At 48.6% G+C, this 26,476-nt stretch overlaps 1 protein-coding gene across 1 annotated transcript in view; it reads right to left on the bottom strand.

Annotated features, from left to right (window-relative positions):
* Positions 1 to 26,193, bottom strand: part of LOC129716209 (dysferlin-like) — a 189,924-nt gene extending 163,731 nt beyond the window's left edge. Inside the window, exons 1-8 of the mRNA XM_055666080.1 lie at positions 26,106 to 26,193; positions 23,145 to 23,188; positions 21,555 to 21,637; positions 15,775 to 15,810; positions 11,133 to 11,248; positions 10,367 to 10,480; positions 5,291 to 5,468; positions 2,037 to 2,161 (exon numbers count right to left, since the gene is read on the bottom strand). Of these exons, the coding sequence (XP_055522055.1) occupies positions 2,037 to 2,161; positions 5,291 to 5,468; positions 10,367 to 10,480; positions 11,133 to 11,248; positions 15,775 to 15,810; positions 21,555 to 21,637; positions 23,145 to 23,179 (687 nt within the window). The 5' untranslated portion in view covers positions 23,180 to 23,188; positions 26,106 to 26,193. The remainder of the gene's footprint in view (positions 1 to 2,036; positions 2,162 to 5,290; positions 5,469 to 10,366; positions 10,481 to 11,132; positions 11,249 to 15,774; positions 15,811 to 21,554; positions 21,638 to 23,144; positions 23,189 to 26,105) is intronic.
* Between the last annotated feature and the right edge of the window lie 283 nt (positions 26,194 to 26,476).

Raw genomic sequence — 26,476 nt, 5'->3', positions numbered from 1 at the left:
CACATCCCAAATCCTTTCCAATTGTCACTTTAATTTCATCTATCTTATGCTTGCTATTGAGGGAGTGCAGCGTAGATTCACCAGGTTAATTCCCGGGATGGCGGGACTGTCATATGTTAATAGAATGGAGCGGCTGGGCTTGTATACTCTGGAGTTTAGAAGGATGAGAGGGTATCTTATTGAAACATATAAGATTATTAAGGGTTTGGACACGCTAGAGGCAGGAAACATGTTCCCGATGTTGGGGGAGTCCAGAACCAGGGGCCACACACAGTTTAAGAATAAGGAGTAAGCCATTTAGAACAGAGATGAGGAAACACTTTTTCACACAGAGAGTGGTGAGTCTGTGGAATTCTCTGCCTCAGAGGGTGGTGGAGGCCGGTTCTCTGGATACTTTCAAGAGAGAGCTAGATAAGGCTCTTAAAGATGTCGGAGTCAGGGGATATGGGGAGAAGGCAGGAACGGGGTACTGATTGGGGATGATCAGCCATGATCACATTGAATGGTGGTGCTGGCTTGACCACCTCGGGTCTCCGTACGGCACGTCATTCACACGCACACGCACAAACACACGCACACGCACACGCACATGCACACGCACACGCGAGTGAGAATGCAGGGTGACTTGGGCAGGTTGGGGGAGTGGGCAGATGCATGGCAGATGCAGTTTAATGTGGTTAAATGTGAGGTTAGCAAAAACAGGAAGGCAGATTATTATCTAAATGACGTCAAGTTGGGGAAAGGGGAAGTATAACAGGATCTGGGGGTCCTTGTTCATCAGTCTATGAAAGTAATCATGCAGGTACAACAGGCAGTGAAGAAAGTGAATGGCATGTTGGCCTTCATAACAAGAGGAGTTGAGTATAGGAGCAAAGATGTCCTTCTGCAGTTGTACAGGGTCCTAGTGAGACCACACCTGGAGTATTGTGTGCGGTTTTGGTCCCCTAATTTGAGGAAGGACATTCTTGTTATTGAGGGAGTGCAGCGTAGGTTCACCAGGTTAATTCCCGGGATGGCGGGACTGTCATATGCTGAGAGAATGGAGCGGCTGGGCTTGTACACTCTGGAGTTTAGAAGGATGAGAGGGGATCTTATTGAAACATAAAAGATTATAAATGGTTTGGACACGCTAGAGGCAGGAAACATGTTCCCTATGTTGGGGGAGTCCAGAACCAGGGGCCACAGTTTAAGAATAAGGGGCAAGCCATTTAGAACGGAGAAGAGGAAAAAATATTTCACACAGAGAGTTGTGAGTCTGGGGAATTCTCTGCCTCAGACGGCAGTGGAGGCCGGTTCTCTGGATGCTTTCAAGAGAGAGCTAGATAGAGCTCTTAAAGTATGTGAAGTCAGGGGATAGGGGGAGTAGGCAGAAACGGGGTACTGATTGTGGATGATCAGCCATGATCATCTTGAATGGCGGTGCTGGCTCGAAGGTCTGAATGACCTACTCCTGCACCTATTGTCTATTGTCTGTTGTATGTCCATGTTCTCCACAGATGCTGCCTGACCCGCTGAGTTACTCCTGCACTCTGTGAAACGTCACCTATCCATGTTCTCCACAGATGCTGCCTGACCCGCTGAGTTACTCCAGCACTGTGAAACGTCACCTATCCATGTTCTCCACAGATGCTGCCTGACCCGCTGAGTTACTCCAGCACTCTGTGAAACGTCACCTATCCATGTTCTCCACAGATGCTGCCTGACCCGCTGAGTTACTCCAGCACTCTGTGAAACATCACCTATCCATGTTCTCCACAGATGCTGGGCCAGATCTTGGTCGTAGAGGAGAATAGCAGGAGGAACATCACAGAGGGGGAGTCCATTGACTCCATCTACACCTCACGCTGCCTCAGCAAGGCCAGCAGCATCATCAAGGACCAGTCTAACCCCCGGCCACTCCCTCTTCTCCCCTCTCCCATCGGGCAAAAGGTGCAGAGGCTTGTCCTGGGACAAATAAAGTTGTATGGCATGGTCTGGTATGGCTTGGTATTTTCCCAGGGCATCTCTACAGCGCGGGAGGAGGGGGCCACACTCACCAGTTTGTCCACAGCGAGGAGCAGTATATTCAATGCGTCGATCCTGTAGCTAATGTCCTCCCAGTAGGATGACAATACCACCACTGGCTTGACGTTAGCCCACGGCAGGTAGTAGTAATGGCAGCCTGGGAAGGTTCCAGAACAATCAGTGAGGGTCACCGCTGCACAAATTCAAAGCTCTTCCCCCCCTCTCTCTTTCCATCCCTCTCTCCTTCGCTCCCTCCCTCCCTCCTCCCCCTCCCCCTGTCTCCCACCCTCCCTATCTCCCTCCATCCCCCCTTCCCCCTTCCCCACTCTCCCCCTCCCCCTCTCCTCCCTCCCTCTCCCTCTCTCCCTGCCCCTCCCTCCCTCTCCCTCTCTCCCTCTCTCCCTCCCTCCCCCTCTCTTTCCCTCTCTCCCTCTCTCTCCCTCTGTCTCTCTCCCCCCTCCCTCCCTCCCTATCTCCCACACTCTCTCCCTCCCTCCCTCTCTCCCTCTCTCCCTCTCCCTCTCTCCCTCTCTCCCTCTATCCCTCCCCCTCATATCACTCTCCCTCTCCCTCCCTCTCCCCTTAATTCCTCTAGTAGAACTTGGAATGAAATTAATCTCTCTCTTCTCCTCTCCTCCCCTTCTCTCCCTCTCTCCCTCCCTCCTTCTCTCCCTCCCTCTCTCCATATAACCATATAATCATATAACAATTACAGCACGGAAACAGGCCATCTCAGCCCTTCTAGTCAGTGCCGAACACTTATTCTCCCCTAGTCCCATCTACCTGCGCTCAGACCATAACCATCCATTCCTTTCCCGTCCATATACCTATCCAATTTATTTTTAAATGATAAAATCGAACCTGCCTCCACCACCTTCACTGGAAGCTCATTCCACACAGCCACCACTCTCTGAGTAACGAAGTTCCCCCTCATGTTACCCCTAAACTTCTGTCCCTTAATTCTCAAGTCATGTCCCCTTGTTTGCATCTTCCCTCCTCTCAGTGGGAAAAGCATATCCACGTCAACTCTGTCTATCCCTCTCATCATTTTAAAGACCTTATCAAGTCCCCCCTTAACCTTCTGCGCTCCAGAGAATAAAGCCCTAACTTGTTCAACCTTTCTCTGTAACTTAGTTGCTGAAACCCAGGCAACATTCTAGTTGAACAATCCTTGTTCAATACGTTCCAGGGCCCCATCCCCGACCTCTATCTCCGTTACATTGACGACTGCTTTGGGGCCACCTCCTGCACCTACACACAACTGACTGACTTCATCCACTTCACCACCAAATTCCATCCGGCACTCCAATACACCTGGACCATTTCCGACACTTCCCTACCATTACTTGACCTCACCGTCTCCATCACAGGGGACAGACTTCTGACCAACATACACTACAAACCAACTGACTCACATGGCTATCTGGATTACACGTCTTCCCACCCTGCCCCCTGTAAAGACTCCATCCCCAATTCCTCCGCCTACGCCGCATCTGTTCCCAGGATGAGACGTTCCACACCAGGGCATCAGAAATGTCATCGTTCTTCAGGGAACGGGGATTCCCCTCCTCCACCATAGAATGAGGCTCGCACCAGGGTCTCATCCATACCCCGCAACACTGCTCTCTCTCCCCATCCCCGCACTCGCAACAAGGGCAGAGTCCCTCTGGTCCTCACCTTTCACCCCACCAGCCGGCAAATACAACACATAATCCTCCGCCATTTCCGCCACCTCCAACGTGACCCCACCACTCGCCACATCTTCCCATCTCCCCCTATGTCTGCCTTCCGCAAAGACCACTTATCCAGATGCTTATATATATTATCTCTAAGTATCCTTTCCATTAATTTGCCCACCACTGACGTCAAACTAACAGGTCTATAATTGCTAGGTTTACTCCTTTTAAACAATGGAACAACATGCGCAGTACACCAATCCTCCGGCACTATTCCCATTTTTAATGACAATTGAAATATTTCTGTCATAGCCCCTGCTATTTCTACACTAACGCTGTATTCACTGGAGTTTAGAATGAAGGGGATCTTATAGAAACACATAACATTATAAAAGTACTGGACAAGCTAGATGCAGGAAAAATGTTCCCAATGTGAGGTGAGTCCAGAACCATCGGCCACAGTCTTAGAATAAAGGGGAGGTCATTTAAGACTGAGGTGAGAAAAAACTTTTCCACCCAGTGAATTTGTGGAATTCCCTGCCACAGAGGGCAGTGGAGACTAAATCACTAAATCAAATTTAACACAAACATCCACCACAGCATCCATCACTGTGATGGAAGGCACAACATTTGGCCAGTCCTCCTCCATTTCCCCCCGTGGTCGGGACCTCACCCTCCGCAGCCGTCGCTGCAGGCGTCCAGATGGTAAAAGGACAAGGTAAAAGTCCAGGTAAGTCCAGAATCGGCTCTTCCCTACCGGAGACCGCAGCTTCAGGCTGGTGTAGGCCGCAGGCCGGCATTCGAAGATTTAAAAATCACGCCGCAGCCAGAAGCACTGCAGACCACAGGGCCGACAGACGAAGCTCCCCTCCAGGGATCCCTGGCGAGGGACCTCCACTCCTGATGGTAAGTTCGCGGTAGAAGTTGGCCGTGGGCCGGCCGTGGAAGCTTCTTCTTCCCCCTCCCCGGGTCACCAACATGAGATCCCGGGCTGTAGACGCCGCGCCAGCTGGAGCTCTGCAGACCGCGGCTTCACGATGCCGACTGCAGCGGGCCAGCGAAATGGAGCGCTCCCCTCCAGCGAGCCCCAACGAGGGCTCGCCCGCTCCACGCCGAGAGTCCACGCTGCGCCCGCCGCTGAAGCCCCAGTCGCGTCTCCGGGAAAGGTCGCGCCGATCCTTCCTGTTAGGCCACAGGGGAGGAGGCGACCTGGAAAAAGTCGCCTCTCCGTGGAAGAGGCAGCCGAAACGTTTCCCCCTTACCCCCCCACACACAAGACACACAGAGAGACATTAAAAGCATACATTAAAACACACTAAAAAATCAAAAAAAGTAGAAAAAAACGTACACGCTGCTGACAGGGCGCCGGCTTGCAGCGTCCCCACCCACCGACGTAATAAGGGGTAAGCTATTTAGAACGGAGATGAGGAAACACTTTTTCTCACAGAGAGCTGTGAGTCTATGGAATCTATTGTCTATTATCTATTGTCTATTGAGAGAAATCAATATTCATACCACTGGGCTGTAAGCTGCCCGAGCAAAATAAATAAGAGCCCAGATCCACTCTGCCCTACGCATTACATAGCAGTGTACAGGAGTTCCATCCATACCATCAAACACGGCCCTGCTGTACTGGGTGGTGGAGGCCAGGGGGAGGCAGGTGGCATCGAACTTGTTGCCGTAGTTACCGATGCTGACCTCGAACTGGATGGCGTCGCCCACTTCCTGCAGCATGGTGGCCGAGTAGAAGACGGCGCAGAGGTGGAACTTGCGACGGCGCAGGTGTTTCTGCAAGGGAGCGGAGAGCAGGGAGGGTTAATAGACAACAGACAATAGGTGCAGGAGGAGGCCATTCAGCCCTTCGAGCCAGCACCGCCATTCACTGTGATCATGGCTGATCATCCACAATCAGTACCCCGTTCCTGCCTTCTCCCCATATCCCCTGACTCCACTATCTTTAAGAGCCCTATCTAGCTCTCTCTTGAAAGTATCCACAGAACCTGCCTCCACCACCCTCTGAGGTAGAGAATTCCACAGACTCACCACTCTCTGTGAGAAAAAATGTTTCCTCGTCTCCGTTCTAAATGGCTTACCCTTTATTCTTAAACTGTGTGGCCCCTGGTTCTGGACTCCCCCAACATCGGGAACATGTTTCCTGCCTCTAGCGTTTCCAAACCCTTAATAATCTTATATGTTTCAATAAGATACCCTCTCATCCTTCTAAACTCCAGAGTGTACAAGCCCAGCCGCTCCATTCTCTCAGCAAATGACAGTCCCGCCATCCCGGGAATTAACCTTGTAAACCTACGCTGCACTCCCTCAATAGCAAGAATGTCCTCTCTCAAATTGGAGGAACAAAACTGCACACAATACTCCAGGTGTGGTCTCACTAGGGCCCTGTACAACTGCAGAAGGACCTCTTTGCTCCTATATCTAACTCCTCTTGTTATGAAGGCCAACATGCCATTCGCTTTCTTCACTGCATCTCCCTCGACAGAGGGAAGCATTAGGAGTCACTTCTGGGATGACTCTGAAGACAGGGGTTTGGCTGAAGAAATCACAAGCATGCAGGGGGTGCAGGAATAACACAACCAGCAGCAGGAGCTCGACGAGGGCCATCGGGTTCAGGAAGGCCACATCATCACACAAGACCTCACATCTCCGGCGGCAGCACCCCTACGCACCCACCAGCAAACCACGATGCACTGAAGCTGGTGAAAGTTTGAAGGCCGTACATCCAGAACAAAGGTATTTTTTAGGCCACAGCCCAGAACGGCCTTCCTGGAAGATGCACCAACCCCGTACTCGAGCTCCTCTACCTCCCAGGAGCAGAAGTGCAAACCATGCACACATGGTTGAGGCAGCTCCTGGGTCGGGTTGCATAAGTCCTCCCATTCGGATAAAGGTGTGGAGCCACATCGATGACGTCTCCCGTCACGGATACAAGTTGGTAATATTTAAACTGGTTTGAATATTTACACTGGTTTGGGATAACATAAGATTAGTTTATGCTGCACAACAGGTATGGTGGAGTTTGCCTTTCAAGGCAGGCTCACAATATGGGATGTGGACTGATCAATGTCAACAGCCTCAACCCGCATGTGCAGTATAGGCATTTCTGAATAACTTCCATGTGATCATTTCCTTTCACAGAAGATATTTGAAATTTAACTGGATGAGGCAATGATACACTCAGCAGCATTGCAAAATGGGCTAACTTCAGTTTCCAGATTATTACTACAATCAGTGCTTCGACTGCACAGAACTAACAAATAAGTGGCATGGCCAATCTGGATATTGAACATACTGTATTTTACTAAATTAGCCTTATCAGCCACATAGCTATATTTAAGAAATTGAGGTTCTCACCCGTCCAGTTAAACTCAAATTAAGTTGATACCAACTGAAACTATTGATTATTAGGATACAATCAAACAATTTATTTGTCTGGGATCAGCTCTGAGACAAAAGATTAGACCTCTGCTATTCTCAGCTGAAACTAACAAAGTCACAATAATGGACGAACAGTATTCAGCGTTGCTCCACTAAAAACCTCTCATCTGTAAATCTTCAGTCATTTCCAAACTGATGCTATTGCCCAAATATGGGAAATCTACCAATACCATCTCTAGATATGGAGGCAGATGGGATTAGCATGAGTTATCAAGTGTTCAGTTATGGTATCAACTGCCAATGGACACCAGGTGCATTCTGTGCATTAAAGGGCATGTGGATATGCATAACCTGCAAGCACAAGTCCAAGGTGATACACTTTGGTGGTGGTATATGTTAATCACAAAGGTACAATCAAATCAAAGTATCCGGTGATAGTTTTACCAAACCGCATTTAGCACTGGTGTATTATCATGCAAAATCAATGACAACACAGAATGAATGTGTGATCACAAAGCATTTAATAACATTGTGGATCGATGGAACACTAACGATTGAGATGCTTGCATCCAGGCTCAATCAACAGTTACAAAAATATGGCATATTAGTGGCGAAGGGTGCATTCTCGCTACACTAGGGAGGAATGTTCTTTATGTATTCCTCCATTTGGCCTCAATAGACGGGTCTTGCAAAATGCAGCAAGATTCCCGCTTCCGGGTTTCATAGTCCCTGCCTGGGTTATATACCCATGATTCCCGCTGATGTGGGGAATGAGCATAAAACCTTACATGGTTATTTCCGGATAAAAATGATGCTGGTTCAATTGTGATGTTGAAACCATCCTCTGCATGATATAATCAATTCATAGACTTACAGACTCTGAGAGACCGTTTCCTGCGGCTCGGGTTGTCTAACCATAAGCATTAGGAGTGCCCACTGCAGATTGCAGGGATAGCACCAAATAGCAGCAAACCGAATAGGAGATGGGAAGTATTGTTTATTCTTCTTCACGTTTAACTCGGCACGGATGACCGACACATTGGAATTCAGTTTTATGGGATTATAACATCAAGTTAAAATTCCATTTACAGTGCCTGAAGTACCTCCTCATCATTTGGCTGCGGAGTATATAAACCGCTCTTTCCGGTCTCACCCTCTGACGTCTAGATTATGAAGGGTATCATCAACTAAATACCTCCTAGGCCTAGGGACGCAGAGATATGGGTTGTTAACATTGTGCTACGTCACTTCGCCGATAGGCACCAGCAACATCCCTGTCCTTGGTCACACTCACGTACTAGTGGTTATGCCATAGCATTGAGTACAGCGCTACGGGTCCAGTCATTGCTACACTGAATAGAATGATCATATCTGTGGGCTATAATAACATGTTTTGTTTATGATTAGTCAAGCAGAGTAGACAGGGACACAGACCAAACTAGATGTTGCATATCCCATGGACCTTGGGTTGCATGTGATCACGCATCTACACCAGTATGTCAAGGTCCCTAAGAGCCTCATGGACTCTGACTAGCAATATTGTTAGTTACATAAAACCTCGTTAGAAGGAATCACTACGAACCTTCTCCAGAGGGTTAAATGGGTCTGGCATATACAGAAGTGTACATTGAAGTTGAGTCTCATTCTACCAGGACTGCTATACCTCAACAGCAGGGTTATGGACCACATCCTAGCTGCTGCAGGATGGTCAAACTATTAATCTGTACAAATATTCAGAATAAACCTATTGCCAGATCGGGGGTATTTGCCAACTCTATGTTAGGTATGGTTCATACTTCCTCCAGGTTGAGGGAGGTTACGATTCCCACTATTGTTCATCAATAGCATCAACATGTCTATATCTATGTCATGTCTGAATGCTATATTAATGTTCACTCATCATTGGCCCACTGATGCTGTGTATGATGCCTGGACTCGTTTCCACGGCATGAAATCACAGAGCTTTAAAATCTTCATGTAGTCACTCACGTGACTCCGAAGTAAAATAGTAAGATTAAACGAGAACTTACCAGTTTGAAGTTTGATCTTTATTTTATGAGGAGTAACGTTGAGGGATTACGTGCCCTCCACGCCCACCCTCGATCATAAAGTTCAACTGGTATCCTATTTCTCTAATCTTACTATGTTCAGTTCATTTACTGTTATCTGTGATTTCACACCGCTGCTTTGAAGATTGACACGCATGCGTCTGGCGGGGTCTTCACGTAATCCCTCAACGTTACTCCTCATAAAATGAAGATCAAACTTCAAACTGGTTTAATCTTACTATTATATGGTTATACCCTGGGGAAAAGATTGTGAGGGGTCACTTTATCCGAGCCCCTCATGATCTTGTACACCTCAATAAGGTCACCCTCCAGCCTCCTACGCTCCAAAAAAAAGGTCTCAGCCTGTCCAACCTGTCCCATAACTCAAGCCTGCAACCCCAAGTAACATCCTGAGGAAACTCTTTTGGCTAAACACTTTTATTGATGTTCACAGGCCAGTAGGTGTCCATTTTGTCTGCTTCACAACATTTTGGGGAGTATCTTCGTGCTTCAAGTATTTAGTCTAGTTCAGAGATACAGCGTGGGAGCAGGCCTTTTGGCCCACCGTGTCCGTGCCGACCAGCGATCCCCGCTCACTAACACTATCCTACACACACTGGGGATAATTTTACATTTCTACCAAGCCAATTAACCTACAAACCTGTACGTCTTTGGATTGTAACAATAGACAATAGACAATAGGTGCAGGAGGAGGCCATTCGGCCCTTCGAGCCAGCACCGCCATTCAATGTGATCATGGCTGATCATCCACAATCAGTTCCCCGTTCCTGCCTTCTCCCCATATCCCCTGACTCCGCTATTTTTAAGAGCCCTATATAGCTCTCTCTTGAAAGCATCCAGAGAACTGGCCTCCACCGCCCTCCGAGGCAGAGAATTCCACAGACTCACCACTCTATGTGAGAAAAAAGTGTTTCCTCGTCTCCGTTCTAAATGGCTTACTCCTTATTCTTAAACTGTGGCCCCTGGTTCTGGACTCCCCCAACATCGGGAACATGTTTCTTGTCTCTAGCGTATCCAAGCCCTTAACAATTGTGGGAGGCAACCGGAGAACCCGGAGAAAACCCACGTGCAAACTCCGTACAGACAGCACCTGCAGCCAGGATGGAACCCGGGTCCCCTGGCGCTGTGAGGCAGCAACTCTACCGCTGCGCCACCGTGTCGGCCTGGTGTTAGGTTTCTGTGAGACGTGACTGGCTCCCAAAGCCTACACCTCCAGAAAATTACCTCCAACCTCAGCAGCTCGTCCGAGGGGATCTCCTCGATCTTCTGCTCGGCCCGATCCACCAGCTTGGTGCTCAGTTCCACCAGGATCCTTCCTCGATAGGCCATTGTCTCACCCTGGAGAGAGCAACAAACCAGGCAGGTAAAACAAACAGTGAAAGATGGACAGGATTGCAATGAAGAAAGCGAATGGCATGTTGGCCTTCATAACAAGAGGAGTTGAGCGTAGGAGCAAAGAGGTCCTTCTGCAGTTGCACAGGGCCCTAGTGAGGCCACACCTGGAGTATTGAGTGCATTTCTGGTCCCCAAATTTGAGGAAGGATATTCTTGCAGTGTAGGTTCACCAGGTTAATTCCCGGGATGGCGGGACTGTCATATACTGAGAGAATGGAGCGGCTGGGCTTGTATGCTCTGGAATTTAGAAGGATGAGAGGGGATCTTATTGAGCTATGAGGTGCTGTTCTTCCAATTTGCGCTGGGCCCTACTGTGACAATGGAGGAGGCCCAGGACAGAAAGGTCAGTGTGGGAATGGGAGGGGGAGTTGAAGTGCTGAGCCACCGGGAGATCAGGCAGGTTTAGTCACCCATTCCTTCTCTCCAGAGATGCTGCCTGTCCCGCAGAGTTACTCCAGCATTTTGTGTCTATCTTACAATAGGCAATGGGCAATAGGTGCAGGAGTAGGCCGTTCGGCCCTTCGAGCCAGCACCGCCATTCAATGTGATCACGGCTGACCATTCAGAAGAGTGAGGAGGTCAGCGTGCTGCCTACCTTCCCGAGGTTCATGTCCACATAGGGGTCGGGGAATCCCGTGAACTCCCGCGGGCTGCCGTACAGGTTGACGAAACAGGGCCCGAAGGTGGGCAGGTATCCGAGACCGTCGTCGACTGACATCGGGATGGAGCAGGAGTGCGGAGAGATGCAGAGGAAGGCGTTAGGTTGCATCACAAACATAACCATCCACACCCCCAGCATTCCTCCCAATCCTAACCCCACGCTAATCCCAATCCCATCAATTGTTCCCTAACCACAACCCAATCCAAACATTTCACCCCATCAAATGGTCTCAATCACATTCCCAATCCCAAGGTCCTAATCCCACCAATTTCTCCCAGAGCATTCTCGTCAAAACATCCCAATCCCAGCAAACAATCCCAGTCTCATTCCCATCAACGCGCCTCAACCCTCAACATTCCAATGTCGTGATCCCACCAAGCTTCCCCGGTCTCAGACCCATCCCAATATTTGGATCCCACCACGTATTCCCAGTCACATTCCCGGCCCTATGTCTTAATCCCACCTAACTTTCCCCCTGTCAGTCCCATCAAAACCGCCAAACTGTCTCAAGCGCACTCGCATCCCAACATCCCAATTCCGCCCAGTCAACTATTCCAAATCTCACCCAAATCAATCCCAAAGACAATAGACAATGGGTGCAGGAATAGGCCATTCGGCCCTTCGAGCCAGCACTGCCCTTCAATGTGATCATGGCTGATCATCCACAATCAGCACCCCGTTCCTGCCTTCTCCCCATATCCCCTGACTCCGCTATTTTTAAGAGCCCTATCTAGCTCTCCCTTGAAAGCATCCAGAGAACCTTCCTCCACCGCCCTCTGAGGCAGAGAATTCCACCGACTCACAACTCTCTGCATGAAAAAGTGTTTCCTCATCTCCATTCTAAATGGCTTACTCCTTATTCTTAAACTGTGGCCCCTGGTTCTGGACTCCCCCAACATCGGGAACATGTTTCCTGCCTCTAGTGTGTCCAAACCCTTAACAATCTTATGTTTCAATAAGATCCCCGTCAAAAGACAGTCAATAGACTGTCCGACGTCATCCAAGTCCTGCAGATAGTTGTCGACCGATCCCTCCAAACCCTCATTCAATCCCCATCAATGCCCCCAACGGTGTGGGCTCCATCTTTCCTTGCTCATCCTTGCTGGCTTTGATTCGTCCATTTGCATACCTATCGTTCATTTGTTCTTTGTACCTCATATTGTTTCATATCTCTCGTGTTCCCCTTCCCCTGACTCTCAGTCTCGGCCCGAAACATCACCTATTCCTTTTCTCCAGAGATGCTGCCTGACCCGCTGAGTTACTCCAGCATTTTGTGCCTATCCATAAACACATCCCCACCCCGCTCTTCAACTGAGCTTCAAGAGAGAGCTAGATAGGGCTCTTGAAGATAGGATATGGGGAGAAGCAGGAACGGGGGTACTGATTGGGGATGATCAGAGGGATATGAATGGCGGTGAGGCAGAAACGTAGGGCCTACTCCTGCACCTATTGTCTATTGGGATGATCTGGTTCCTTGATCACAGGGCTCTTGAATGGCGTGGGGAGCTGGCTTGAACGGGGTACGAATGGGGATGATCCTCCTCCTGAATGGCCTCGAAGGGTCGAATGTCTGTTGTCTATTGTCTATCCCAAACACCAAGGCATCACTATCCATAACCCCTGTTATCTCAACCCAGTTCATAACCTGAACCCCAGCCTGAAGACGGGTCTTGACTCCAGGGATGCTGCCCGTCCCGCTGAGTTACTCCAGCATTTTGCGTCTATCCATCATCTCCTGTTTCCTCCTACACTATCCGTGACCCCTCCATGCCACCACAGACCCATCCCCGTCTCTATCTGTGTGCTCACATCCAACCTCAGCACCACAAACCCAACCCCATCCATCGCCCCCAAACACCCCCCATCACCGTCACCCGCCACCAAGCCCCAAGGTCATCTCCAAACGCAACACCAAATGCCCTTTCCCCAGCACTGCCTCCGATGGCAAAGCCCACGGCTAGACCCGCAAACACCTTTCCCAGTGCCATCACCAAGAGCAGAACACCATTCAGCCAGGAGGAGAGAAGTTGTGCCCGCAATACAGTCGGAAACTGGAGCCTGCGGCGGTGGTGTGGTGTTGGTGGAAGCTCCGTGTTAGATCCAGCCAAAGTGGTCCATGCTCTGAGCTCACCAGCGCTCTGATCTGGTGAAGGTGAACGCAGAGAGTGGGTTCACCAGGTTAATTTGGTCTCCAAATTTGAGGAAGGACATTCTTGCTTTTGAGGGAGTGCAGCGTAGGTTTACAAGGTTAATTCCCGGGATGGCGGGACTGTCATATGCTGAGAGAATGGAGCGGCTGGGCTTGTACACTCTGGAGTTTAGAAGGATGAGAAAATATCTTATTGAAACATATAAGATTGTTAAAGGTTTGGACATGATAGAGGCAGGAAACATGTTCCCGATGTTGGGGGAGTCCAGAACCAGGGGCCACAGTTTCAGATTAAGGAGTAAGCCATTTAGAACGGAGACGAGGAAACACTTTTTCACACAGAGAGTTGTGAGTGTGGAATGCTCTGCCTCAGAGGGCGGTGGAGGCCGGTTCTCTGGATGCTTTCAAGAGAGAGCTAGATAGGGCTGTTAAAGATAGCGGAATCAGGGGATATGGGGAGAAGGCAGGAACGGGGTACTGATTGGGGATGATCAGCCATGATCATATTGAATGGCAGTGCTGGCTTGTAGGGCCAAATGGCCTCCTCCTGCGCCTATTGTCTATTGTCTAATGTCTAACTGACCTGAATTTCATCATGAACCTGGTGGCTCTGGTGGGACAATGTCAACATTAGAAAAAGCAGGTGTAGGAAGGAACTGCAGATGCTGGTGTAAACTGAAGAAAGGCACAAAACGCTGGAGTAACCCAGCGGGTCAGAGAGAAGGAATAGGTGACGTTTCAGGTCGAAACCTTTCTTCAGACTCAAGGAGGGTCTCGACCCGAAACGTCACCTATCTTTGTTCTCTAGAGATGCTGCCTGTCCCGCTGAGTTACTCCAGCACTTTGCGTCCTTTTGTGCATTAACCAGCATCTGCAGTTCCTTGTTTCTCCAGGAACCAGAGGACGTAGGTTCAACATGAGGGGGGAAGGATTTAATAGGGACCTGATGGGTAACATTTTCACATTAAGGGTGGTGGGTGTATGGAACCAGCTGCTGAAGGAGGTAGTTGAGGCTGGGACTATCGCATCGTTTAAGAGACATTTAAACTGGTACATGGATAGGACAGGTCTAGAGGGATATGGGCCAAACATGGACAGGAAGGACTAGTGTATTGGGACATGTTGGCAGGTGTGGGCAAGTTGGGCCTAAGGGCCTGTTTTCACACTGTATCACTCAATGACTGCCGGAGGAGGTAGTTGAGGCAACATTTAAGACACATTTAGACAGGTACATGGTTGGAATAGAAAGAGTAACTCAGCGGGACAGGCAGCATCTCTGGATAGAAGGAATGGGTGACGTTTCGGGTCGACACCCTTCTTCAGACTGTCTCGACCCGAAACGTCACCAATTCCTTCTCTCCAGAGTTGTGAATTTATGGAATTCCCTGCCACAGATGGCAGTGGAGGCCAAATCACTGGATGGATTTAAGAAAGAGTTAGATAGAGCTCTAGGGGCTAGTGGAGTCAAGGGATGTGGGGAGAAGGCAGGCACGGGTTATTGATAGGGGACGATCAGCCATGATCACAATGAATGGCGGTGCTGGCTCGAAGAGCCGAATGGCCTCCTCCTGCACTATTTTCTATGTTTCTATGTTTCTATGCATAGTTTGAGAGGGATATGGGCAAAATGTGGACAGGTGGGACCAGTGTATATGGGTCAGCATGGCCATGTTGGGCTGAAGGGGGCCTGTTTACAAATACTATAACTCTATGACTCTGAGGAACCTTGCAGTGACCCCGTTGGAAAGTGGAAGAGAAGGGAGGTTATTCAATTGGTGTTGGGAGTCTAGTCAGCCATGCATTGGTAGAGCAGCCTAAGCCAAAGGTGTACAGGTGGCAAAGGTAGACACAAAATGCTGGAGTAACTCAGCGGGACAGGCAGCATCTCTGGATAGAAGGAATGGGTGGCGTTTCGGGTCGAGACCCTTCTTCAGATTGTCCCGACCCGAAACGTCACCCATTCCTTCTCTCCACAGATGCTGCCCGTCCAACTGAGTCACTCCAATCCTGTGTGTCTTCCTTTAACCAAAGGTGAAATTGCAACTCCAGCCCCGACCACTGGGGGTCAGCATTGGCCCAATGAACCCAACCATTGTCTCTCAGTGGAGGTAGGAACTGCAGATGCTGGTTTACGTCGAAAATTAGACGCATAAAGCTGGAGTAACTCAGCGGGACTTCTTCAGACCCGACCGATTCCTTCTCTCCAGAGATGCTGGCCTGTCCCGCTGAGTTACTCCAGCGTTTTGTGTCCATCTTCAGTGCGAGCCAGCATCTGTGGTTCCATCCTGTGGTACAGGTGCCAAGGGCAGGGGAGCATCAAAGCAAAGCCTTCACTCAATCATCTCCTGGTTGCACCTTTGGCAAGCCATGCTAAAATAAAAAGCAAGCACAAGCAGTCCAGCACAGTCAACTAAAAAAAAAACGTACAGCCGCTGATTGGTTCAGGCTTCACAGGGGCAATATCTGAGGTACAAAGAAATGGAGACCGTTAGGGGTAACATCAGGATGGGCACATGATATAGAGAGAGAGAGAGGGGGAGAGGGGGAGCGAGGGAGCGAGGGGGGGTGGGGGATGAAGCTTCGTCAGATCAACAGGTAGAGAAACAAAATGCTGGAGGAACTCAGCGGGTGAGGCAGCATCTATGGAGCGAAAGAAATAGGCAACGTTTCGGATCAAGACCCTTCTTCAGACTGATGTGGGGGGGGGGGGGTGGGAAGAAGAAAGGAAGAGGCGGAGACAGTGGGCTGTGGGGGAGCTGGGAAGGGGAGGGGATGGCAGGAGAAAGCAAGGACTACCTGAAATTGGAGGTCAATGTTCATACCTCTGGGGTGTAAACTGCCCAAGCGAAATATGAGGTTACACCCCTGTGGTATGAACATTGACCTCCAATTTCAGGTAGTCCCTGCTTTCTTCCTCCTTCCCCTCCCCTTCCCCGCTCTCCCACAGCCCACCGTGTCCGCCTCTTCCTTTCTTCTTCCCACCCCCACCACATCAGTCTGATGAAGGGTCTCGACCCGAAACGTCACCTATTCCTTTACTCCATAGACGCTGCCTCACCCGCTGAGTTTCTCCAGCATTCGATTTTTCCAGCATCTGCAGTTCTTTCTTAAACAGCACGTCAGATCGAGAGGAACCGCCTCGAAACCAATCGCAAATAACCGAAACATTTCGAGTCCCACACCGAGTCTAGGAGCGGGGACTCGAGGGCCTGAGCTGCAGGGAGCGGTGGGGCAGGCTAGGACTCCATTCCTTGGTGCGCCGGAGGATGAGGGGTGAGCTGTTCGATGTTTGAACATCTCTCGGTGTTTAGGGAGCTTTCAGATGGACTCCTGGATGAGCAGGGAATGGAGGGGAACATGCAGGCAAATAAGAGTTTAACCTGGCCTCAGGTTCAGCACAGACATCGTGGGCTGAATGGCCTGTTCTATGTTTTAACATCCCTTGGTGTTTAGGCTTCTGAATAGGGGCATGGATATGTGGGGAATGGAGGGATATGGGTTATATGCTGGCAGAGGAGATTAGATTAAATTGGCATCATGTTCAGCACAGCCATTGTGGGCCAAAGGGCATGATCCAGTGCTGTATTGTTGTATATTCTAGGGTCTATGGTTAATGGTTTATATTCCGTTCTATGCTCTTTATGTTCTATGTTCTATATGCTCTGTTCTACACTCTACAGTTTACACTACACACTCTACACTCTACACTACTCTACACTCTACACTCTACACTCTACACTCTACACTCTACACTACACTCTACACTACACTCTACACTCTACACTCTACACTCTACACTCTACACTCTACACTCTACACTATACTACACTCTACACTCTACGCTCTACACTCTACACTCTACACTCTACACTCTACACTCTACACTCTACACTCTACGCACTACACTCTACACTCTACACTCTACATACTACTCTACACTCTACACTACTACTCTACACTCTACACTACACTCTACACACTACACTCTACACTCTACATACTACTCTACACTCTACACTCTACACTACTACTACACTCTACACTACACTCTACACTCTACACTCTATACTCTACATACTACTCTACACTCTACACTCTACACTACACTCTATGCTCTACATACTACTCTACACTCTACATACTATACACTCTACACACTACACTACACTCTACACTCTACATACTACTCTACACTCTACACTCTACACACTACTCTACACTCTAAACTCTACGCTCTACATACTACTCTACACTCTATACTCGAAAACAACACTCTACATACTACTCTACACTATACTCTACACTCTACACTCTACACTCTACACTCTACACTCTACGCTCTACACTCTACACTCTACATACTACTCTACACTCTACATACCACTCTACACTCTACGCTCTACACCATACGTTCTACGCTCTAGGCTCTACGCTCTATGCTCTATGCTCTACATACTACTCTACACTCTACACTACACTCTACACTATGTTCTTCACTCTACACTCTACATACTACTCTACACTCTACACTCTATGTTCTACACTCTACACTCTACTCTACACTGTACACTCTACACTCTACGCTCTACACTCTACTCTACACTCTACACTCTACACTCTACATGTACTACTCTACGCTCTACACTCTACACTACTCTACATACTACTCTACACTCTACACTCTACACTCTATGTTCTACGCTCTACACTCTACACTCTACAATCTATGTTCTACACTCTACTCTACACTCTACACTCTACACTCTATGTTCTACACTCTACGCTCTACACTCTACACTCTACTCTACACTCTACACTCTACACTCTATGTTCTACGCTCTACACTCTACATACTACTCTACACTCTACACTCTACATACTACTCTACACTCTACACTCTACACTCTACATTCTACACTCTACACTCTACATACTACTCTACACTCTACACTCTATGTTCTACACTCTACACTCTACTCTACACTCTACACTCTACATACTACTCTACACTCTACACTCTATGTTCTACGCTCTACACTCTACACTCTATGCTCTACACTCTACATACTACTCTACACTACACTCTACACTATGTTCTACACTCTACACTCTACGCTCTACACTCTACGTTCTACACACTACACTCTACACACTCTACATACTACTACACTCTACACTACACTCGACACTCTACACTCTATACTCTACATACTACTCTACACTCTACACTACACTCTACACTCTACGCTCTACATACTACTCTACACTCTACACTCTATGCTCTACATACTACTCTACACTCTACATACTATACACTCTACACATTACACTCTACACTCTACATACTACTCTACACTCTACACACTACATACTACTCTACACTCTAAACTCTACGCTCTATGCTCTACACTCTACATACTACTCTACACTCTACACTCTACACTCTATGTTCTACGCTCTACGCTCTACACTCTACACTCTACATACTACTCTACACTCTACACTCTACACCATACGTTCTACGCTCTACGCTCTACGCTCTATGCTCTATACTCTACATACTACTCTACACTCTACACTACACTCTACACTATGTTCTTCACTCTACACTCTACATACTACTCTACACTCTACATACTACTCTACACTCTACACTATATGTTCTACACTCTACACTCTACATACTCTACTCTACACTCTACACTCTACACTCTATGTTCTACGCTCTACACTCTACACTCTACGCTCTACACTCTACACTCTACACTCTACATACTACTCTACACTCTACACTCTATGTTCTACACTCTACACTCTACTCTACACTCTACACTCTACATACTACTCTACACTCTACACTCTATGTTCTACGCTCTACACTCTACACTCTACACTCTACATACTACTCTACACTACACTCTACACTCTACACTATGTTCTACACTCTACACTCTACGCTCTACACTCTACGTTCTACACACTACACTCTACACTCTACATACTACTACACTCTACACTACACTCGACACTCTACACTCTATACTCTACATACTACTCTACACTCTACACTACACTCTACACTCTACGCTCTACATACTACTCTACACTCTACACTCTATGCTCTACATACTACTCTACACTCTACACACTACATACTACTCTACACTCTAAACTCTACGCTCTATGCTCTACGCTCTACAGTCTACACACTACATACTACTCTACACTCTAAACTCTACGCTCTATGCTCTACGCTCTACACTCTACACTCTACACACTACTCTATACTCTAAACTCTACGCTCTATGCTCTACGCTCTACACTCTACATACTACTCTACACTCTACACTCTACACTACACTCTACACTCTACACTGCACTCTACACTCTACATACTACTCTACACTCTACACTCTAAACTCTACACTCTACATACTACTCTACACTCTACACTCTACACTCTACACTCTACGTTCTACGCTCTACACTCTACATACCACTCTACACTCTACATACCACTACACTCTACACTCTACATACCACTACACTCTACGTTCTACGCTCTATGCTCTACGCTCTATGCTCTATACTCTACATACTACTCTACACTACACTCTACACTCTATGTTCTTCACTCTACACTCTAATCTACACTCTACACTCTACATACTACTCTACACTCTACACTCTATGTTCTACACTCTACACTCTAATCTACACTCTACACTCTGTTCTACGCTCTACACTCTACACTCTACTCTACACTCTACACTCTACACTCTATGTTCTACACTCTACATTCTACACTCTACACTCTACACTCTACATTCTACGCTCTACACTACACTCTATGTTCTACGCCCTACACTCTACACTACACTCTAACCTCTACACTCTAACCTCTACACTCTAACCTCTACTCTACATTACACTACTCTATGCTACTCTACACTTTATACTCTACACTCTACACTCTCCACTCTACACTTTACACTTTACACTCTACGCTCTACACTCATATTCTATCTAATCCCACCAACAGCAGGTCCCCGGGACAGATCCCCGTATTCACTCTGTAGCTGGGAGTAGGATCAGTCCAGGGAGCAGGAACGTTAGTAACAGCAGGAACCTGTTGGAACAGCAGCGATCATTATTTCATTCGACTGGTCAGCGATGCCTGGCAGCAGATAGTAATCCACTCCGTCTGGTGCCCACGGTGAACCTTTGAAAGCAGAGGGTGGCGCGGTGGCACAGCAGGTAGAGCTGCTGTCTCCCAGCACCAGAGACCCGGGTTCGATCCCGACCACGGGTGCTGTCTGTATGCAAATGGCTTCCAGTCCATTTACCTGTCCAAATGTATTTTTAACATTGTAATATTACCCGCCCCAACTTCCTCCTCCAGTAGCTCGTTCCATAAACCCACCTCCCCCCCGTGTGTGAAAAAGTTGGCTCGCAGGTTATTATTACATTTTTCGCCCCTCACCTTAAACTTGTGTCTTTGACCTCGATCCACCTACTATGGGTAAAATACTGTGCATTCACCCTACCAATTTTATTTCTCATCATTTGATACACCTCCATGAGATAATGGACAATAGACAAAAGACAATTGTCTATTGTCAATGGACCGTGTGGGTTTCCTCCGGGTGCTCCGGTTTCCTCCCACTTCCCAAAGACGTGCGGGATTGTAAATTAATTGGCCCTCTGTAACTTGCCTCCAGAGTGTAAAGTGGGATATATGTAACACAGAACCAGTATGAACGGGCGATCGATGGTCAACGTGGACTCGGGGGGGGGGGGGGGGGGGGGGGGGGGGGGGGGGTTCGAAGGGTCTGTTCTAATGCTCTGTCTCTAAGCTCTAATCTGAACCTCCAAGCCCACACGTCTTTGGGATGTGGGAGTCAACCGGAGCGCCCGGAGGAAACCCATGCAGTCACAGGGAGAGTGTACAGACTCCAGCACCCGAGGTCAGGATCAAACCGGAGTCACTGGCACTTTGAGGCAGTAGCTCTACTAACTGTAGGTTATTTGGCTGTCTGTAAATTGTCCCTACAGTGTAAGGAGTGGATATGAAGGTGGGATAACATAGAACTTGTGTGAACGGGTAATCGATGGTCAGCATGGACTCGGTGGGGCCGAAGGGCCTGTTCCCTGCTGTATCTTTCGATCAATGCTATTGATTGGGAAAGTTCCAAGTGCTTACTTACCTTCGATCTGTCCTCCCGGGGCAGAGATCTTTGACATGCACAGGTGGGTGGTGCCGATCACATCATTGTGAGAGAGGCGATCCCTGTATGGGAAGAAGAGAGTGGCAGTGTGACCCGCACCCATGGCCACACGCACACACACGCAATGCACACGCAACTCACGCGCATGCACACTCACACGTACACGCACACACGCACTCATGCACGCACACATACACATACACGCACTCACACACGCGGGCACACACACACGCACTCATGCACGCACACACACATACACGCAAGGCACACGCCACGCACATGCATATGCACACACACTCACATAATGCACTCACACGCAAGGCGCACGCCACACAGTGCACATGCATACACACGCAGCGCACGCACTCACACACGCAATGCAGGCACTCACACACGCAACGCTCACGCACGCGCAAGGCTCACTCACACGCAATGCACGCATAATCACACGTGCACGCACACAATACACACACGCACTCACACACTCATACATCCCCTCTCTTACTCTGACAACCCCTCACCCTCTCTCACATCAGGCAAGAGACCTCATTCCACTGACTCCATCTACACCTCACGCTGCCTCGGCAAGGCCAGCAGCATCATCAAGGACCAGTCTCACCCGGCCACTCCCTCTTCTCCCCTCTCCCCTCGGGTAAAAGGTACAGGTGTACAATTTCTTCCCGGCTGTTATCAGACAACTGAACCATCCTATCACTAACTAGAGAGCAGTCCTGAACTACTATCTACCCCATTTGGTGACCCTCGGACTATCCTTGATTGGACTTTACTGGCTTTACCTTGCACTAACGTTATTCCCTTATCATGTATTTCTCTCTATCTGTCTATTACTCTCTCTCTCTCTCTCTCTCTCTCTCTCTATCTCTCTCTCTCTCTCTCTCTTTCTTTCTCTTTCTTTCTCCCTCTTCCTCTCTCCCTCTCCCTGTCTTCCGATCCCCGCCTGTCCTCCCATTTTGGTCCCCTTTCCAATAAAAGTGTTGGGGTTATGGGGAGAAGGCAGGAGGATGGGGTTGGGAGGGAGAGATAGATCAGCCATGATTGAATGGCGGCGTAGATTGATGGGCCGAATGGCCTAATTCTGCTCCCATCACGTGAAGCTATGTTTCTGGTGCAAGCCCACTGACCTGTAACATTAGGGTCGGTCACGGTGGCGCAGCGGTAGAGTCGCTGCCTTACACTGCTTCCAGCGCCAGAGACCCGGGTTCGATCCCGACCACGGGTGCTGTCTGTACGGAGTTTGCACGTTCTCCCTGTGACCTGCGTGGGTTTTCTCTGAGATCTTCGGTTTCCTCCCACGCTCCAAAGACGTGCGGGTTTTGTAGGTTAATTGGCTTTGGTGTCAATGTGTGCAGGGGGGTGTTAGTGTGCAGGGATCGCTGGTCAGTGCGGGCTCGGTGGGCCGAAGGGCCTGTTTCTATGCTATATCTCCAAACTAAACTAAACTAAACTAAACTAGTCTCGCCCCACTCTCTTCAGATGCTGCCCGACCTGCCGATTATTCCAGCTTCTCCACCAGGAGAACGCTGCACCGTGTAGCCGGCAATTACTCACCAATCGGTGAGGCGGATCCTCATCTTCTCACACATTGAGGGAAACTGCGGAAGAAACAACATTCCGGTTTACATTCCTCCCCAAAATATGTCATAGAGTCAGAGAGTGATACAGCGTGGAAACCGACCCTTCGGCCCAACAAGCCCACACCCACCAACATGTCCCAGCTACACTAGACCCACCTGCCTGCCTTTGGCCCATATCCCTCCAAACCTGTCCTATCCATGTACCTGTCTAACTGTTTCTTAAATGTTGGGATAGTCCCAGCCTCAACTACCTCATCTGGCAGCTCGTTCCATACACCCACCACTCTTTGCGTGAAAAAGTTACCCCTCGGATTCCTATTAAATCTTTCCCCATTCACCTTAAACCTATGTCCTCTGGTCCTCGATTCCCCTACTCTGGGCAAAAGACCCGATCTATTCAATAGACAATAGACAATAGGTGCTTCTCTGTTTCTTAAACGTTGGGATAATCCCAGCCTCAGCTACCTCCTCTGGCAGCTCGTTCCATGCGCCCACACACCAGGTTGTAGTGTTTAATAGGCTGATGGCTATAGGTACATGTTGGCTAGTGTGGGCAAGTTGGGCCGAAGGGCCTGTTTCCACGCTGACACTAGTTCAAGTTCATATGTATTGTCACATGCACCAATTGGTACAGTGAGATTTGAGTTACCATGCAGCCATACGAATAAAGAGAACACAACACACGATAGGGTTTAACATAAACATCCTCCACACAGCGGGATCAACGTTTCCCACTGTGAGGGAAGGCAATAAAGTTCAGTCAACTTCCTCATTGTTCACCCGTGTTCAGGGCCTTCAAACCCTCTGCAGTCGCCGCTACGGTGGCCCGATGTACAGGCCCTCTCGCCGAGATGATCGGAACTCCAGCGTCAGGACAGACTTGGAGTTCCCGAATCAGCCACTTCTTTCCGGAGACCGCGGCTTCCAATAGACAATAGACAATAGGTGCAGGAGTAGGCCATTTGGCCCTTCGAGCCAGCACCGCATTCAATGTGATCATGGCTGATCATCCCCAATCAGTACCCCGTTCCTGCCTTCTCCCCATATCCCCTGACTCCGCTATCTTTAAGAGCCCTATCTAGCTCTCCCTTGAAAGCATCCAGAGAACCTGCCTCCACCGCCCTCTGAGGCAGAGAATTCCACCAACTCACCACTAGAAAATAGGTGCAGGAGTAGGCCATTCAGCCCTTCGAGCCTGCACCACCATTCAATATGATCATGGCTGATCATCCAACTCAGTATCCTGAATCTGAATCTGAATCTGAATCTGAATCTGTACCTGCCTTCTCTCCATACCCCCTGATCCCTTTAGCCACAAGGGCCACATCTAACTCCCTCTTAAATATAGCCAATTAACTGGCCTCAACTACCTTCTGTGGCAGAGAGTTCCACAGATTCACCACTCTCTGTGTGAAAAATGTTTTTCTCATCTCGGCCCCAAAAGATTTCCCCCTTATTCTTAAACTGTGACCTCTTGTTCTGGACTTCCCCAACATCGGGAACAATCTTCCTGCATATAGCCTGTCCAACCCCTTAAGAATTTTGTAAGTTTCTAAAAGATCCCCCCTCAATCTTCTAAATTCTAGCGAGTACAAGCCAAGTCTATCCAGTCTTTCTTCATATGAAAGTCCTGACATCCCATGAATCAGTCTGGTGAACCTTCTCTGTACTCCCTCTATGGCAAGAATGTCTTTCCTCAGATTAGGAGACCAAAACTGTACACAATACTCCAGGTGTGGTCTCACCAAGACCCTGTACAACTGCAGTAGAACCTCCCTGCTCCTGTACTCAAATCCTTTTTCAATGAATGCTAACATACCATTCGCTTTCAATGACTGGTGTACCATGACACCCAGGTCTCAGTGCATCTCCCCTTTTCCTAATCGGCCACCATTCAGATAATAGTCTACTTTCCTGTTTTTTCTGTCAAAGTGGCTGAGCTCACATTTCTCCACATTATACTGCATCTGCCATGCATTTGCCCACTAACCCAGCCTATCCAAGTTACCTTGCAGCCTCCTAGCATCCTCCTCAGAATTAACACTGCCCCCCATCTTCGTGTCATCCGCAAACTTGGAGATGTTGCATTCAATTCCCTCATCCAAATCATTAATATATATCGTAAATAGCTGGGGTCACAGAACTGAGCCTTGCGGTACCCCACTAGTCAGTATCAGTATCAGTATATCTTTATTGTCATTTCCTGAGTACTCACATACCCAGAGGAAACCAAAAAAACGTTGCTCAACCAGTGTCCATTCAGTGTGCAGTACAAATAACAACAAGTAAATAGAAATAAAAATACATATATCATGAACAAATTAAATTAAACACTCTACTCTCTACTAAACATCAACAGGTGTTCCGATCGACAGCTGCTGCAGTGTGTCCAGGTTGGTGGTTGGTGCGCGATACTTTGGCAGGGGGCTAAGTCCGTTTATCAGTCTTATAGCCTGCGGGAAGAAGCTGAGGAGCATCCTGCTGGTTTTGCAGCTAATGCTCCTGTACCTCTTCCCAGATGGCAGGATGGAGAATATGTGATGTGATGGGTGGTAGGGGGTCTTTGATGATGGAGATGGCTCTGTTGATACATCTCTTCCTGTATATGTCCAGCAGGAAAGGGAGTGGAGCACCAATAATCCTGCTGGCGGTCTTCTGCCTGCCATTGTGTAAAGGACCCGTTTACTATTACTCTTTGCTTCCTGCAGTGAAGGAATAGGTGACGTTTCGGGTCGAGACTGAAGGGTCTTGACCCGAAACGTCACCTGTACCTTGACTATTATTGTAGGTGGACAAAAATGCTGGAGAATCTCAGGGGGTGAGGCAGCATCTATGGAGCATAGATCCAGTGCGGAAACAGGCCATTTGGCCCACGGAGCCCGTGCATCTGTACATCTATCCGCGCGTTCACTGGAGAGGGTCGGGGGTCTCTTACTCTGATCGGCAGCACCAGACTCTGGTTCCACTGCGGGTTGGCATTTTTCTCGATGATCTTACTGCAGATCTGGAAAAAAGAGGAAGCACAGAGTTACCCCGTCTCACCCTGCAACAATAGACAATAGACAATAGGTGCACAAGTCGGCCATTCGGCCCTTTGAACCAGCACCGCCATTCAATGTGATCATGGCTGATCATCCCCAATCAGTACCCCGTTCCTCCCTTCTCCCCATATCCCCTGACTCCGCTATCTTTAACTCTCCGCTATCTTATCCAACTCTCTTGAAAGCATCCAGAGAATTAGCCTCCATCGCCCTCTGTGGCAGGGAATTCTGCAGACTCACAACTCTCTGGGTGAAAAAGTGTTTC

Source organism: Leucoraja erinacea, unplaced genomic scaffold, assembly GCF_028641065.1.
Source record: "Leucoraja erinacea ecotype New England unplaced genomic scaffold, Leri_hhj_1 Leri_187S, whole genome shotgun sequence".
NCBI classification, from domain to species: domain Eukaryota; kingdom Metazoa; phylum Chordata; class Chondrichthyes; order Rajiformes; family Rajidae; genus Leucoraja; species Leucoraja erinaceus.
Note: the sequence above shows the minus strand (reverse complement) of the source record. Positions and strands in the feature narration are given on the sequence as shown.